Genomic DNA, 18,645 nt, shown 5'->3' with positions numbered 1-18,645 from the left:
ATGTTCAGGAAGGTGGACTTTATAAGGCCAATCTTAGCATGATAGTCATTCCATAGTCTATGTTAATATCAGACTTATATCAGCTCTTTTGTTGTCGTAGTAACTTAAAATCCAAAGGGATAATACATCCGTTATTTTGTTGCCACAGTAACGTATAATCCAAAAGGACTAATCCCAGATTATCCCTGATATGATTAAGATTATCAACTGCCCTGTTAGACATCTGTTGAATATATCTAACATCAACACAGGCTTGTCAATTTTCTAAAATATGACTAGAAAATAAACATTACATGAATGTTAGCAAATGGAGAATTAATTTCAATTAACTTTTGAAATATGAAAAATGAAAAATGAATTAATGTAGAGTTTTATTGTATGTAAAAAAGATACATATATGTCAAACTATCCTGTATAATATCTAATTGTGTCTGACAGCAATGGTAATATATCTAAACAGTACAACATGAATTTATGTATGGAATTTTTAATTTTTAATGTTGATATGAGCTTTAAAAATGAACAAAGGCTGTATTTATTTGTTTAATCTAATCTAATCTAATCTAATCTAATCTAATCTAATCTACTATGTCATAAAATATCTCAATCATCAATGCATTGTACATAGCACAGAATCTCAAGTACAGTTCACATACGAAACAGAATCAGGCACAAGTCTTGTTGTAGAGATAGGTCTTAAGACCGGATTTAAATGGCTGTTATGAAGTGACAGTCTGCAGACACGATGGCAGAGCATTCCTTAAATTTCCACAAGCATGGGGCACAGATTGAGAATATAAGGAAGAGAGAGTACTGCAGTGATAAATTTTATTTCATTTCAAGTCATACTTGAACAGTCACCGAGTGAATTTTATTACATGGTTTCATTTTAGGATGATGTCATGTTGTGACCTGTTCTCTAAAAATAATACAAGAAATAGGAAACAGAATGAAATGTGCAAAAAAGTATTATAAAAGGTACATATGACCTTGATATGTAAATCTATATAGGAAATATAATCAAATATTTTATGAAAAATAAATTATTGTAATTACTATGATATGTATGGTGTCAGAGTACATGAAGTTATTACAGATAAAAATTAAATTTAGAAAATAATTATTATTTAATGATTTTAGTGATGTATTAAAGGAGTAACAGCTAGCGTTTATTATATTTGGTGTGTATTCAAAAGGTACAGTGTACTCTTACTAGTATGCTGTTTGTTGCAAGGAATATCATTAACCATTGCTTGCAATTGCCTGACCCAATCTGGTATTACTTATAAATGCTGTGATGACATAATTTATTATACGGTCCAGAAAATCCCTACTATGTCATCAATTGTTCTCAAAAATGCCAGAAGACTTTGTATTGTCTTAGAAGGTATGCATCGACATTAACAGTATACTAGAATAGTTTCATCAAGGTCTTTTTGAATTCAGTATTTTCACTTTTCGTAAAAAAATTTATAAACTCAGATTGTGCTGCTTTAAAATGTGAAAATAATAATATCTTTCTTTGTTTTGTATTCTTTGACATTCAGAAGTCTTACTGTCACCCCAGTGTTTTCTATGTCAGTATAGTTGTAGCATACATGTAGTATTTTAAATAGAAGTAACACTGAAGTGAAGCGCTTTCTGTGTGTACTACACCCATTTGTAGCGTTCATATCAAGTGTAAAAGTATACTGTTTATTTACAAGCCTAGCATGTGGTCTTTGTAATGTGGTCAGTTAACAAATGAAACAGAATATGTTTTACTCTTGATGTGGAAACTAGAAATGATTGTGGTACATACAGAAAATGCTTTACTTTGGTGTCATGGGTTGTACTTGATGTGGAAACTATAAATGATTGTGGTACATACAGAAAATGCTTTACTTTGGTGTCATGGGTTGTAATGTTCATGTCCAACTTCAACAGTCATCCATGTGATTCAGAACTGAAGGCAAAGTCAGGACAGTTTTGAAGCAAGGTTATAATTTACACCATGACTAATATTGACATTGACTGAGCTTTGAGTCATGGATATTGTCTTTGTCACTGTTTTATCACGATGACATTGATTCTGCATCATTTTTGTACTTCCTCATGACTTAAAGACCCTATTTAATACCACCTACACTACAATACATTGTACATGATACACGTAGGTGTGAGTGAGTCATGGCTATCAACACATCTGACTTTATGTGATGAGATGTTAGACAGACATAGGGGGGGTTGAACAGGTTGGTAATATTTCAAGTTCATGATACAGTTTTGTAAAATTGAGAAAGTAATAAATGACAGAAAAATATATTTGATTTTAATTTCATGGAAACAGAGTTTACACAAAAATGAGATGCATCACTACACAGAAAGAAGCTGTCCAAATATTGAAGTGTAGTGGGTGCAAAATAGGACTTGTCATAAATACATCCAAACAGAACTATGCTGTATCCTGACAACTAATTAATCTAGTCTGCTATTACCAAAAGTATTTCTGGATTCTTCAAATATCAGTAAATATTTCTACTTATTTCAAAATTACAGTTGTGTACAACAATCGGGAAATCACAGTGACATGACAGAAGTGTTTGTTCCCCACATGTTTCCTTATAAGATGTGACTGAGACTACTTGACTGCACGACTTCCGAAATGTATCAGTTAGAATGTATGAATTGTGTTATTGTCCAGATGACCCTTGACATCAAAATGTCAGCCATGCAGTGACCCTTGACCTCGTGTCAGCCAGATGTACATGTGTAGCCATCAACTTTTCAGACTGAAGATATTGTATAAAGTCAAAACCTTTGATTACAAATAAATTAATCCGCCTCACTTTTCGTAAATTTTAGCAGAACTGAATTATAAGATTTCAGTATGTTATTGGCATGGTGTTAATGTCCGTCCATCTGTATGTATATGTCTTTGACTGACTGAAAGGCCAAGATTTCAAACCCAGATTCTTGCATTGGTGTTATCTGATCAGTGAAGCCATGACGATTACATATGATTATTCTTTTGTTTTGGGCCAACTTTTTCTGTAGCTTTGTCAGACAACTGTATTTAATTCACACCTAATATTTAATCCTTTTTTTCAAAGTGGGCCTTTAAACTACAAAAACAAACCACTGGACTGATTACTATATTTGATTAGGATGTTATTTTGGATGTCCAGTTGGATAATTGTCCTATAAATTAAAATGAACACATATACATGGTAACAAGATCATGCCCATAGCAACAGCCAATTGATGGTGTATGGCAAAGATGACAGGGATGCTTAGGCAAGGAGACAAACATCCCCAAAATGAACATGTACATGTACAGGTATGTGCCAAGCAATATGACCACACCCATAGCCACAATGAAATAACAGTATATTGCATAGATAACAACAGGTATAGATCGACATGTGGATAAACACTTTTTTGAAAAATTAACACATAAACTGTACAGCTGTGCTACAGTCCCATTATCACTATTTTTTATGAGAAAATTCAAAATTCACTAAAATTTGACCTGAAGATAGAATTTTAAAATTGATTGATATTTATCATAATTAAAAGAATAACAATAAACAAACTCTCTACCTATAAACAAAAACCTACCAGTACTTTAACTGGCATGTTATTGGAGCCACCCATATTATTATTTTTAGCTTTGTACATGAAGATGTGATGATGGCTTCAAAATTGGCATTTATATATTTTCAGCAGTGTACTTGGTTACATGTACATAATGGTGACATTTTAAAAAAGGCAAAATATTTAACCAAGTCGGTAGTTATATTATCGTAATGGCTAGAGTTTTGCGAGAATGTGGAATCTAGTTTCCTAAAAATGCCCACAGTGCTTTAATATAAGCAATTTCATACACACATTGCCTTCAATAATACATGTAGATTTTTACTAGATATTATATACCCCAATATTTTTCGTCCTTCAACCCAGGAAAATACGAGCGGCTATTTAGGGATCGTTTTGAAAGACAACTATTGACAAAGCCGACATGAATAGTTTCAGCTGAATGAAGAAAATATAGGGAATAATATACCTGTAGTATACCTGCACAAGAATAATTTATGAAAAATTGCAAAGGGTAATGGAAACTTAGATTAGAATGTTTTCGAGTCATTTTTCAAACATCGCAGAACGAATGGCATAGATACGCATTGTCGCGACATAGAACGACCAGTGTATAAATCCCATATTGTTGTTCAAACACATTCAATTCAGCTTGCATTAGGTATATTTGGCCTTTGTAAATAATTTCAAACAACTTGAGTTGACTGCCTCTTGGATAGTCCAAATTTTTTCCTTTACATCATCTCTGTTTAGTATGCTTACAATTTATACAAATAATCCATTAATTTGACTATATGCTTTGACAATGACAGTGACAATGTCATTCACCAAACAAGCCTGTATGTGGAGTCAGATGGTTCTGGTTAAGTTACTTTCATTACACAGCTAGGTTACATATAACAACACCAATCCATTGACATAACCACTAGCTTCACCAAACTGTTAGTTTACATATATAGAAAGTACATACATGTACATTATAGTGTTAGATTTCTGTCTGTCTTATTAATAGTTAATTACATATTACTGCTGTTATCATGTAATCTTTTATTGGAAATTTACTAGATAGCCCTATAATAATATAACCAATAGAAAATTGAGAGTCAGCAGTTAATTAAAAATACAAACAGTATTATGTAAATGATAATTGCTTTTGTAGAGAATGATAAATTGTTGTTGTATTCATTGTAATGGTGTGTGATGTAATAGTATCGGTATCTGTTAAATATTGGTGATAGATATGCCATCAGGAAATAGACAAATATCTAGTTGGTCCATCATTCATTTAGTACTGGATATAGCTGTGATTGGATTATACATTCCCTTCAAAAAAATTGTAATTTACAAGACAAATATTTGGTCAACATTACCTAAATTACCTAAGTTGCTGTGTTTGATCCTCACATTTATTAATAGTTTTGTGCCTCAGAGTCTGCTCTGGTTTATCATTTGTTTTGTTTTGTGTTTTGTTTGGGTATTTTTTTATTTTATTTTATTTTTTTTTAATTTATTTTTTTTATTTTTTATTTTTTATTTTTTTTTTATTTTATTTTATTTTTTTTTTTTGGGGGGGGGGTTCTTTTAAGAGTACGTGGAATTCATATCTATAGCCTATCACCAAATTGCCGAAAAATATAAATATACATAATCTGAATCTGTAATTTGTTGTGAAACAATCCTCCTAAAATCAAAGTTTTGAGGAATTATGGGCGTCCAACTCACATCATTTTAGTTCATTTTTTTTTATAAACATTTAAAACTGTTTTAGTTCATTTTATAAACCTTTATAACTGTGTTATATTTAATGATAAAAAGAGACCCCTACTAATATAGTAATAATCATAAAGTAAATTATATTGAAGGTGGGCTATGCAAATGAGTTAAACATCGGGGTGGGGGGGGGTGTTTCATGATGAGGTCAGTGTGTACTGTTAGCAACTCTACTCAAAGTTCAAATAATCAAGTGACTCTTTTTGTTCTGCTTTTCCTCTTAATGTACTTGGGTACTTTATTGAGATAGTGAAAATCCCTAACTTCCTGATATGATATGAATCTCATTTATTTAAGTATTTATTCATTCATGTATGTTAAATACATTAATGAGCCTTGTTTTAATATTCAAATTTTATGCAGTGTCATCACTGGAAATTAGAGGTCTTGAATCTATATACAGTGTAAACCTGTCAGGTGTCAGGATTATTTCCAGATATTAAAAACAAATAATTATGAAAAGTCTTACTGTATACATGTACATTGATATACACAGTGCTATTCTTAACAACGTCACTGTCTTTTTAGCTCAAGGTGAAAACTGAAACTTGAATTAAAACTGAAGATATTCGGTCATAAAATGTATAATAATAACTTTGACCTATCTATCGGTGAAAGTACTTTGTGATGTTAAATATTGATATGTACTTTATATCATAATATACTTGACATTAAAGTGAATGTGTTTTCTTCTATATTTAATATTAATAGCATTCCAAATGTACATCGGATGTAGAATCATTTGTAACATATACAAAGCAGTTAGTTATTCACGAACTGAAATGTGGATAAATTTTACCCATTTTACAAATATTCCTGGTATTGATGAAATTTGTGAAATTTTCAGAGTTAACTAAGTTATAAGTGAGAGTATATAGCCTCATACACTGTATACATACAGTTACAAATAAATTATTTAGCTTCTCCGTAAATTTCATCATATGTATTATACGTACACAGCTGAATTTATATCTCATGTTTCTGCTGTTTATTTGCTAACTAATATTTCAAATATGATTTTTTTTCCCTCCTAAGAGTCCTAGGTATGATGTAGATTTTGTTGATAATGATATCTATAGTGAAATGTGATAGTTGGGTGTGTCATAGCTAGTTTGTATTCATATGAACAGATGTCATGTTGTCTCTTTGTGACATGCTGTGCAGGTTAACATGTAACATGTATGTCCATGACACAGTCTACTGGCATGACAGAGACAAATCCCAATGTTTGGCCTTGAAGTTAAGGTTACAAACCTTTATGTGGGACAGATCAATAAAAACGAACACTGACTTTATGATGTGAGATCACTAATTTCAAATCAACTTTTTTTTTGATGTTCTGTGACATCAAAGACATGTTTGTTAGGTGCGACCTTGAAGCTAAGGTTTGTGAAAGAGAGGATCAATAAAATGGCAACATGTTGATTTTATAATTCAATCAATTAAAGTGAGAACAATAGATCTCATTAGTTTGTAACATTAACAGTATTCTATTATAGAATGTTTACACTTCGTACTACTTTTACACACATCAGCTCAAAATTACTGATGTCTTTCTAAAATAGAAAACATTCAAAGAATTGTAGTGCAACAAAAATTGTGAATCAGTAACATTAGTACAGAAGGTTTCCTGACACATACACGTAAGGTGTAGTCATTGCTCAGTACATTACATTTGTATGGTTGGGACACAACAAGAAAATCATGTATACTGTCAGCGTATTGGCTTAAAAGAGTAGTCATGTGACCTACTATCTGAATGTAAATATTTGTTATAAAGCAGGACGTTGACATTGCCCTGCAAAAATTTATCATAAACATCCATTCAGGTTATTTTATTCCGTTTATTGGAGAGATTATTATAAAATCATTATGTATGAATTAATTATATTGCCAGGTTTCAAGGCTGTCCTTGTATCATCGTTGTATTATTGTAGGTTTGTTGATAATAAATTGTTATATCAGCTATCAAGTAAATCAAGGTTAGTACAATTTGACATTTTTAGGCCATTAAAATGAAAATCTGCTAAAAGTGAATGTAATCCTTTAAAGTATATTAGATATGCACATAAACATGTTACAGATGTTAATATACTTTATTTACAGGTACATTTTATAGAAGAGTACATTTATTACTTATTATAGCCTTCAAAATATCCAACATCTTAGGAGTGAGATCTGTAGTTCAATGTAAGATAAAACCAGAATTTTCTTTTAGTGGGGGTGGGGGTTGGGGGTAGGGGGTTCTCAACCATTTTGGTTGTTATCTGACAAAACGTTTTACTTTTAATGAAATGTGTTTTGCACCCCTAAATGCTAATATTTCTTCTTTTTTTTAAATATCATCAAATTGATACTTGACAACTTGATGAAGTATAAACATTTGATAAAGTATCAATGAAATTTGGCTTATTTATCATTAAAGGAAGAAATATCATCTAAATTGTGAAGTTTTTTAGAGAAGAATCTGTACATGTACATGGGTTTACAAACCTACATACATGTACTAATCACATTGTCATTCCAGGCTACAAGTGTGTTGTAACTTGCATAGTCTTGGTTGCAGTATTCATGAGATTAGTAATACCAGTTTTCTACCAGAGGTATAATAACCCAAGAACGGGACTGTGACCAATGTTTAGTGGAATTTACAAAAGCTAAAACTAGTAATGACAGCTGTCAATGGTACCAGAGGTACAACCCAGTAACAGGATTACCCTATGACAACAACAAAACCCTGTTAGTAGTATTGTCCAATATACAGGACTGGTCAGTATAACAATGCAGAAGTCTTACCAACACAAGACTGGTGGTCATGTACAGCAGAAAGTATAACACCTTGAATTAGTGAGATGGGAACTCTATATTAACAGAAGTTGACTGTAGCAAAATAAAACCAGTAATGGCAACTCTGTAGGGCTACACAAACATTCAGATACATACCATGCACACACATAGCTAGGAATGTCAGCCAAATATGCTACCTGTTAGGGGTCTTTCTAAATGTCACCACCAATTATTGGTCCTGTCAATTACTTGTTGTTCAACATGTAGAACATTATATAGTTGCCAAATATAGTCATTTCAGAAAGAGAATTGTGTGTGTGTGTGTATGTGTGTGTGTGTGTGTGTCTGTCTGTCTGTCTGTCTGTCTGTCTGTCTGTGTGTGTCTGTGATTTGATGATGATGATGATGATGATGATGATGATGATGATGATGATGATGATACACATAGCTGCAATGTGAATGCACAAGTAACAGTAATACGTGACAAACGTGAGATGCATCATAGCAAATGATAAATCTGTGTGAGTACAAGCAGATGTAGAAATCATACTATCTTTGACAGCTGTCTTTGCACTGTCAAAGTTATTTTTTCATTTGCACAGTGATATACACAATGATAATAATAAATATTGCCTAGCTAACTGTGTACTGACTTGCAGTATAACATTGAAGTCAGATAATAATAAATATTGCCTGGATGGCACGAACTGATGGACTTCTGACTTGAATAAAATAACTGGATATGACACTTGTAATGGCAAGTATGGATGACCTGACATGGTATAAGTAAGTCAATACAGCGTCTGATTTACAGTGAAGATGTCTCAGTTTATGTGTTGTTTATTATTACTACATGGGTTCAGTAGGGTCAGAAAGTTTCCAGCCAAGGATGATGAATCCATACAGACTTGTACCACACCGAGTGATTTTGAGGTGAATGTAAGGCGGAACTCTTCACCTCCATAGTCATAAATCCAGTGATGTGACATAGTCACACTGTGGTAAACTTTACAACTAAGAAAAAAATTTCACTTCTGACATTTAGAAATTGGACATGTACTCGTTTATGTCTTTGATCATGTATAGCACAAGTGTGTTTTGTTTATTTCCAGTAATACAATCTAAACACTCCTTATAACAGCATACTAGCTAGTTAAAATCTGTGCCAAGATCATCTAGACAATGTCATATGCCACATGTTAGGAGTATATTGTTGCATACTATGGGAAGAGATGAAATGATTTGTTTATATGGGCTTAGCATGTGAACTTTGGTGTAAATGTGAAAAGTAGATCATTATATCTGTTTCCATTTCAAGACACTTTCAAAATTTTAGTTGGCAATTCATGTGTTGAAAATATCCAAAAAACTATACCAATGGTGATGCAGCTATTGTATGAGAGAAGTACTTTAGTGCTAATGATAATGAAATAAATTTATCAATGTTGCAAGTCATATTCCTGTGCATGGATAGATGTAATACAATGAATACAATCCTTGCCCTTTTCCCGGCCACCATTGAACAGACTTTATGTTCATTCATATCACATCAACAAGAGCTAGAGGGACTTGGTTATGTGTATACATGTGTACACACCTCTGCAAGCATACCATGGTAGAGTGTATACCCCAACAAGCATACTTGGTAGAATGCATACTTCCACCAGCATACTCAACAGAATGTATACCCCCACCGGCATACTTGGTAGCATGCATACCTCCACCAGCATCCTCCATAGAATGTATACCCCCACCGGCATACTTGGTAGCGTGCATACTTCCACCAGCATCCTCCATAGAGTGTATACCTTCACAGATATACTTGGTAGTAGAGTGCAAACCTCCTCCAGCATACTTCATAAAGTGTATACCTCTGTTGGCCTCAGGATTTTACTCCATGTACAAATAATATATGTATGATGGGTATTAATTTGTAAATTAATGCGAATGGTTTTACTCTATGTAGGTCTGAAGGGTTTTACTCTAGGTCTGAAGGGTTTTACTCTATGTAGGTCTGAAGGGTTTTACTCTATCTAAAGGGTTTTACTCTATGTAGATCTGAAGGATTTTACTCTAGGTCTGATGGGTTTTACTCTAAGTGTGAAGGGTTTTACTCTAGGTCTGAAGGGTTTTACTCTATGTAGGTCTGAAGGGTTTTACTCTAGGTTTGAAGGGTTTTACTGTAAGTGTGAAGGGTTTTACTCTAGGTCTGATGGGTTTTACTCTATGTAGATTTGAAGGATTTTACTCTATGTAGATCTGAAGGATTTTACTCTAGGTCTGATGGGTTTTACTCTAAGTGTGAAAGGTTTTACTCTATAGGTCTGAAGGGTTTTATTCTATGTAGATTTGAAGGGTTTTACTCTATAGGTTTGAAGGGTTTTACTCTATATGTTTGAAGGGTTTTACTCTATGTATATATGTAGGGTTTTACTCTATCTAGATCTGAAAGGTTTTACTCTATCTAGATCTGAAGGGTTTTACTCTGTGTAGATCTGAAGGGTTTTACTCTATAGGTTTGAAGGGTTTTACTCTATGTATATATGTGGCGTATGAGGACTGCAGCTAATGTAATTGTCTGTGATCATTTTAAACATATTTAATTTGGAATAAAATATACAACTGGTATTGGCAACGCAGAAAAATTCTAACAAAGACCATGTAATTGATAAGTTTGATATTACACAGTGTTTAATATATACGGAGGTCAACAGAATATAGTGATAGCTTTGAAATTTCCAGATTATGTTATGATAATATATACAATGACCCTGTCACTATCTGCTACTGTTGACCTCGTTCCTGGTTACTGTATGAACAATCTGATTGTATACACAGAATATATACATTATGCTTGTCTGCCTGTATTCTCTCTGAATTCTAATAACAATGTAAAGAGTGAGAAGTAGATTAGAAAGGTCCAGTTTATGAATTTGCATCCATAATTTCACCTTAAAAGAGTGTATTGTACGTGACATATAGCTAGTTGATATTCAGCATCACTAGCAGACTACAGGTAATATGCTAGATAATAAGGTTGTTGCCACACGACATGTCGATACTACATCAACATATAACACTTGCATTTTTTTTTTTTTTTTTTCATTTTGTTTTCAAAATTTCTGTAAAATTAAACATATAATATTCTTTTCATGGTAAATATTATATTTGTTTACCTAGAGAGTGAATTTTAACAAAATTATGATAATGGTTCCTTGTTTCAGTATATTGTATGATTTGTAAAATTGTAAGAAAATTCAATTGTGTGACACAGTTTTTTGACATACTTTTTCATACATCAATACACCAGACTTTAATGAGAAATTTTGAGATATTATATTATTCTATTTGGATAAAGAACAAAAAATATCATTAAATAACACTAATAAAAAAAAAAGAAATTTAGTCAATTTTATAAAACTGTAGGTGCATGCAGTCGAGATGTTGTAGATATTTTTAAGGTCAATCAGATGACATTTCTCTGTAAAAAAAAATGGTTACTAGATGTAATAACATTTTGTAAGAGTGATGTGTATGAAGCGTCTTGTTGCTATGATATTCAGGCTTGTCGTCACACACAGGAAGATAAAAAAAAATGTAATAAAAAATTACTAAATATTGACTGTTTAATTTACAATATTTCAGCAATGAAATGATAGAATTTTGAAAATATTTGACGTTAGGAAAATAGGGTGACTGATTAGTGGTTGGTAATACCTTGAATAGCATTTTGTGTGCAGTCTGACAGTATTGCCCATTTTACCTCAATGCTTGCCTGAATAGAATTATTATGGCCGCCCACTCACATTGCTTGCAAAGATGTGTTACCGTAAAACAGCTGATATCTGAACACACTAAATATCCTCAGTCACTCACTGATTTAAATATTCTCTTTTTACTGTAAAACCCCTAATATCTGAGTACACTGAATATCATGACTCACATACACTGGTGTTTAATACTGTAAAACATCTAGTATTTGAACACACAATATATCCGCAATATTGCTTGCAAAGCTGTGTTACTGTAACACTTCTATTGTGTGAACATACTTATAAAAGGAATTTAGCATTTTATACTGATTTTCATATTTACGTAAATCTGTTCCTACTTTCGTAAATATCCATACAGTATTTTCCTTTGCTTCTAGTAAATGTTTGGCATATAAATTATACTCAAGACAGAAAATGTACTTTTAATATTTTTATTTTGAGAAAATCCACAAACCAAATTGACGTACTTGTCCATGTTGTGAGATAGAATGTACTCTAAGGCAATAGTACTTGTCTGGGTCATGCACTCTTGTCTTCAGAATTTGCAAGAAGTGTTTATAGTTACTCATTCATATACAGTGACAAACTGCGAGGATTGTGGCATGATGCATTTGTATACAATGAAGCCATACTTCACAATGCCAGATCTGACCCTTAGAATAACACAAGTTGATGAATGTGACTATAGGCAATCCTGCATGGTATTAACAAAGGATGAAATCTAGTCAACCTTGTACAGATTTTTCATACCTGGTTTCATAATTTTGGTGGGCAACCCTGGTAAAATAACACAGTCTCACATAGTTGTATATGTATGTTTTAGGAGATGCCCACAACCCCTGGGCCCACAATCCTTTAGCCTTATATAGCTGTATGTGATGGGAAATATACTCACAACCCTGTAGCCTTATTAAGGTATATAGCTTTATGTGATGAGAGAGATACCCACAACCCTGTAGCCTTATTAAGTTATATAGCTGTATGTGATGGGAAAGATACTCACAACCCTGTAGCCTTATATAGCTGTATGTGATGGGAAAGATACCCACAACCCTGTAGCCTTATATAGCTGTATGTGATGGGAGAGATACCCACAACCCTGTAGCCTTATATAGCTGTATGTGATGGGAGAGATACCCACAACCCTGTAGCCTTATTAAGTTATATAGCTGTATGTGATGGGAAAGATACCCACAACCCTGTAGCCTTATATAGCTGTATGTGATGGGAAAGATACCCACAACCCTGTAGCCTTATATAGCTGTATCTGATGGGAGATACCCACAACCCTGTAGCCTTATATAGCTGCATGTGATGGGAGAGATACCCACAACCCTGTAGCCTTATATAGCTGTATCTGATGGGAGATACCCACAACCCTGTAGCCTTATTTTTTTTATAGCTGCATGTGATGGGAGAGATACCCACAACCCTGTAGCCTTATATAGCTGTATCTGATGGGAGATACCCACAACCCTGTAGCCTTATTTTTTTTATAGCTGCATGTGATGGGAGAGATACCCACAACCCTGTAGCCTTATATAGCTGTAATTAGTGGAAGATATTTTGCCCACAACTGTGTAGCCTTATATGTATGTGATGGGAGATACACACACCCCTATAGCCTTATAAATAGCAGAATGTGATATCACTGCAAATATTCTGTTTCTAATCAGGACCATTATATGCTTTACAGCACCCCCCCCCCCCCCCCATGATTGTTATTTGAATCTAGCCAAACAACATATGACATACATATTTACCAGTACCAGTTTTTAATATCAGTGTTAGGCTTATAAATAATTTATGTGAATAACACAAAAATGATCACACATGGAATATGAAGTATGATTGAAACTAATTTGATTATTACATGTACCTGAATCACGAACATATGTTTGGTGTAATGAAGCAGTTCACTTCAATTTGCCCTGGAAATGTATCAACATGTACAGTTGGTTTTGAACATCTGGCCTGAAAAGTACAGGTGAACCACCCCAACCATGTATGCACTAAAGAACTGGATTTTTTTGTATTATTGGAACTTTCCTAGTGTGAATATATATTGACAGCAGAAACTGATAACAATGTGAAGTGGATATGATGAATGAGAGGCATCAGGAAATGTTTTTTATAAATTATTTGTTGCATGCTGTTATAAATATTAGTGAATTGACAACAAGTAGCATACATATGAATAGAATAGTTCATTTAACAATGTTAGCAGAATGTTAGTACACGACAGATAGACAGTAAAATACAAATGAACCCTCGGCCGTCTTTACCTCAACAAACCAATTTCTTTATTACTGTTTTATGGTAATAATAATCTTTATTTATACTGGATAGTTCTTTAAGCATATAAACACTTGTTTCCCAAGAAGTCCAGTGAGGGCCATCCCTCATGGGTTCAGTGTTAATGCAGGAGGAAACCGGAGTACCCGGGGAAAACCTGCATTGTTCGGTAGAGTCAAACTGAACGACACTCTTCTTACTTACAGCGTGGTAAATTTAATCGAACCCTCAATGGGGTTCGAACCCCGACCGCAGTGGTAAGAGGCAAGTGGTTTAACCACTCGGCCACCGACAACATATACACCGACAACATGTACACAACATATACATTGCCTCGTACAAATGACCCCTACTCTACTCACATCATAACCCAATTTCTTAACCTGTCTGTTCCTAATGGCTCCACTGATATGATATTATGATAACATGGTATTGACTACATGGCATTTAAAGGTGTGTGGTTACATGGATTGAATATATTCATCTTGTACAAGTAAGATATAATGTGTACCGGTACATGGTAATCTAGAATGTATACATGGCAATTTGGGATTTTGTTTCCCTGTTCATGAAACCACTTGAATGTAATACCATCAGCATCAACAACCTATAAATTTAGCCATGCCCCCAATGGTTGTTATATCAACATTCCTGTTTGTAGAAATTTACATAATATTAGCATATACATATGTAAATTTTGTCATATGAAGTCAAGTGTTCATATGAGTAACAAGGACAAATGTACATATTTAATGACTTCATTTGAATATAGTCCAATGGTTTGACATAGTGTTATCACTTCCCATTGTAACCAATCAGTTTGACTGTACATTTACATAATGACTTCATTTGAATATAGTCCAGTGGTTTGACAGTGTTATCACTCCCCATTGTGACCAATCAGTTGGAGTAGCTAGTAATAGCATATATTAACATTATTACAAGTGGTTTAGTAAAGAGTGAGCAAAATGACGGATTGTGATATAGACTGGTTACAAGTCAACAGCCTATATGTAGACCAGAAGTCAATTAGATTTATATCACAAAGAAAGCACACGTACATTCTTAAGAAAAATCATCTTATCTATATCAGATGTGTCCACACAGTTCTGTATCATTCCAGCTTTAACAAGATTTTTGTTATTGAAGTGAAAGCTATGATCTTGTTATGTGAGTAGTGAGAAGTCCTTGACAAATATAAAAGTGATTTTTCAAAATAAATAATAATGAAATAATAATGATACCAAGTTAATGATTCAATTACTTTAGATGGCATATTGGATTCCTGTGATGGATTATATTTACCTTCACACCATTGTGTTGGAAGTGATAGTGAAAGCTCTCTAGCCCTGAACCTTAGGTAAAAACTGTCAGTGGATAACAATGTATATCTAGGGGAAGGCCTTTTGATGTCCTCACAAAATATGATCTTTTAGAAACTTCATTTCATGGTAGCCTCCCATTCTGTACAGTAACATGGATGGTAATTCAATGGAGCGGCCATGACCCCAATATGTAGCTTGCAATCAAAGCTTAACACATCATAAATTATGTCAAGATATTTAAGTGTCCAATGATGATGTGTCCTATATATATGCAATGTTATATAAACCATACATTCTCTTCTGTCTTATCTGAATTGAATATTTTTAACTTCAAGTCAGTTTACAGATGTACTGTATCTGTATGTGTTTATCTAGGTTTAACTACTGTTCTGGTAAAATTATTAATGATGTATATGACATGAATGACATGAATTATTATGACAACAATAGCAATCAATTGGATAAATATACATGTACATGTTCAACTGTCATAGAAAATATAAGAATTTATTACTTTCGTACAAGAATAAGTACTGCCATTAAAAATATTAGAATTTAGTACTGTTGGAAGATGCCAGAAGTTAGTATAGTCATAAAAGATATATGAAATTTAGTGCTGTCATAGAGGATATTTGAAATTTAGTACTGTGATGATGTGACTGGCAGAAAGTATTTGAATGTAGCTCTAGATTTGAATACATGTATTTGGAAATTTGAGTTTGTGATGTTGTCAAAAGTCAAGAATAGCAGCCTCCGTCTGTCCCCTCCCTCCCCCCCCCCCATCCCCTCATCAATCACTAGATTGATATCAAGCCAAGTGATTCTTTCAGTTGAAGACTAAAAGAAAGGAAAGCAGTTAGGATAAATCAGGGATTTAGGTTTTAGAAATTATGGGATATAATATTATTATTTTATATATTTTCAGATAAGTCCAAAAGAGACATTCCGAAATCACCAGAACCAATGGGTAGAATACGACGAGTTGGGAAGATTGATCATCAGTCTGCAAGTCAAGACAGACAAGGTACAGTAGATGACAGCACTGACTTACTGGAACAACAGAAAATGTCAACCATGTTACAAAGTATATCTAGAGGTAGGAAGGTCAGTAAAACAGCACAGACCAAAGTATCAGGACGCCCAGACATGAGATCCGATGATAGTCTAGATGCAGATGTTTCATTGACACCAGAACAAAGTATTGATGAAGAAGACGGCAAATGTATGTCCAAGTTAATGAAGGGAGACCACAGACCGTCAGTTGGAAAACCATTGGAAATTGATCTAACAGGGTTTATGAAATATCGTAGAGATTCACAACCCAGAGTCAAAGGGGATCCTCCAACTCTGTGTGGAATCTTGTTATTACGTATTCATGGTGGCCGTAAAATGACCACACTCAGAGGTCAGTCACGCGAATTATTTTGTGTGGTAGAAGTTGACTCGGAAGCCAAAGCAAGAACATATACCATCACTGCCAAGGATGAGTTTACATGGGATGAAAACTTTGAAATCGAGTTAGAAAACTCTACAGAGATTAACATAATGGTATACACTGGGGAGGGGGACAGTAAGACCAAACTCTGCTACAAAGGAAATGTACGACTTGTTTCATTATTCAGGGAGAACAGAACGGCTGTTCATCAGTTAGCATTGAAACTTGAACCACGCGGACTACTTTACCTGTCTATGTCTTTCACTGAGAGTACAGTAACATTAAAACGTACTCCATCAATGAATCGTAGTGGTGTTTTTGGAGTTTCACTCGAAAGCGTGGTAAGACGAGAACGCACAGGACACAATGTGCCCCTAATTGTACAGAAGTGTGTCAAGGAGATAGAAGATAGGGGATTGGAAATGATAGGAGTCTACAGAGTTTGTGGATCTGCCAAGAGGAAAAAGACTCTTAAAGTAGAATTTGATCAAAATAGTTCTGCTGTCGACATATCACCAGACAACTGCCCTGACATTAATGTTATAACAGGTTAGTCATTTCTTGTAGTAGTTTTGAACTCAAGACATAAAGACATAGTACCTGTATATTTCAGCTGAATCACTCAACCTTCTTCGGCTGTTACACAATCCATGTAGACTTGTCACATGACCACCGGAGAGTGTCATATATTACCTGTATATATACCCATCCACTCGTCCCTGTTAATTAACCCCTTCAATACTGAAAACATTCCCGCCAAAATTGTGTGGACAAAATTCTTGTTTTATGTAAGTTTTTGGCATATATCAACTTCATTTTAGACTGGAATTAAAGAAATGTTACTTCCTAATAAAGTAATATTATTGTAATTATGAAAATATTCATATAAATTAGGTCCCCATATTATTTAAAACTCGTCTCTAGTCATGAAAGGGTTAAGTGACAGGCATTGCTATCAGTCATTAGTCATTTATTTTCCTATAGCTACCAATATTGTGTTTATGCATAAACTCAAAGAATCTACACACACACAATTCTGGTTGATGCAGTAAATGCTAAATATTCAAATGTGAAGTTTTCATGAAAATTTTCAGATGAGTTTCGTTGAAGTTAAAGTGATTTCACATTGTTTATTTTCACTTTTACTATAGAACAGTTATAAAATTTAAGAAAAATTAAATACATTTTGCAAGAAATTTTTATAATAAAACTTATACGACAATTTAATGACTAATGCATATAAACAAAGCATAAATTCTGTTCAATCAGTTGATCTAATGACATGATTTTCTAACTTTTCATTGTTAGGTTGTTTGAAAGATTACCTGAGAGAATTGCCTGAACCCTTGTTTACTAATATTCTGTGTCAAAAGTTAATGGATATTCTAATGAAGCCAGAAGCTGACCCCAAAGCTAGTGCTGAGTTAGTTCTCAAGTTGATGTCCGACTTGCCACAAGCCAATCAGGTGAGAAATATGATATTAATGAATGCTGCAGCAGTGTTGCTGTCAGTGCTTATCACTTTTGCTGTTAGTACATCTGTGTTGCAGTCACTGGATATCAGTGTTGCTGTCAGTACATCTGTGTTGCAGTCACTATCAGTGTTGCTGTCAACACATCTGTGTTGCTGTCAATACATCTGTGTTGCAGTCACTATCAGTGTTGCTGTCAATACATCTGTGTT

General features: G+C 33.7%; 1 protein-coding gene across 1 annotated transcript in view; it reads left to right on the top strand.

Annotated features, from left to right (window-relative positions):
- LOC144436884 (rho GTPase-activating protein 100F-like) overlaps positions 1–18,645 on the top strand; it is a 32,797-nt gene that overhangs the window by 10,493 nt on the left and 3,659 nt on the right. The window contains exons 2-3 of the mRNA XM_078125746.1: positions 16,452–17,510; positions 18,270–18,427. Of these exons, the coding sequence (XP_077981872.1) occupies positions 16,452–17,510; positions 18,270–18,427 (1,217 nt within the window). The remainder of the gene's footprint in view (positions 1–16,451; positions 17,511–18,269; positions 18,428–18,645) is intronic.

The sequence above is a fragment of the Glandiceps talaboti genome, chromosome 6 (genome assembly GCF_964340395.1).
Source record: "Glandiceps talaboti chromosome 6, keGlaTala1.1, whole genome shotgun sequence".
NCBI lineage: Eukaryota > Metazoa > Hemichordata > Enteropneusta > Spengelidae > Glandiceps > Glandiceps talaboti.
Note: the sequence above shows the minus strand (reverse complement) of the source record. Positions and strands in the feature narration are given on the sequence as shown.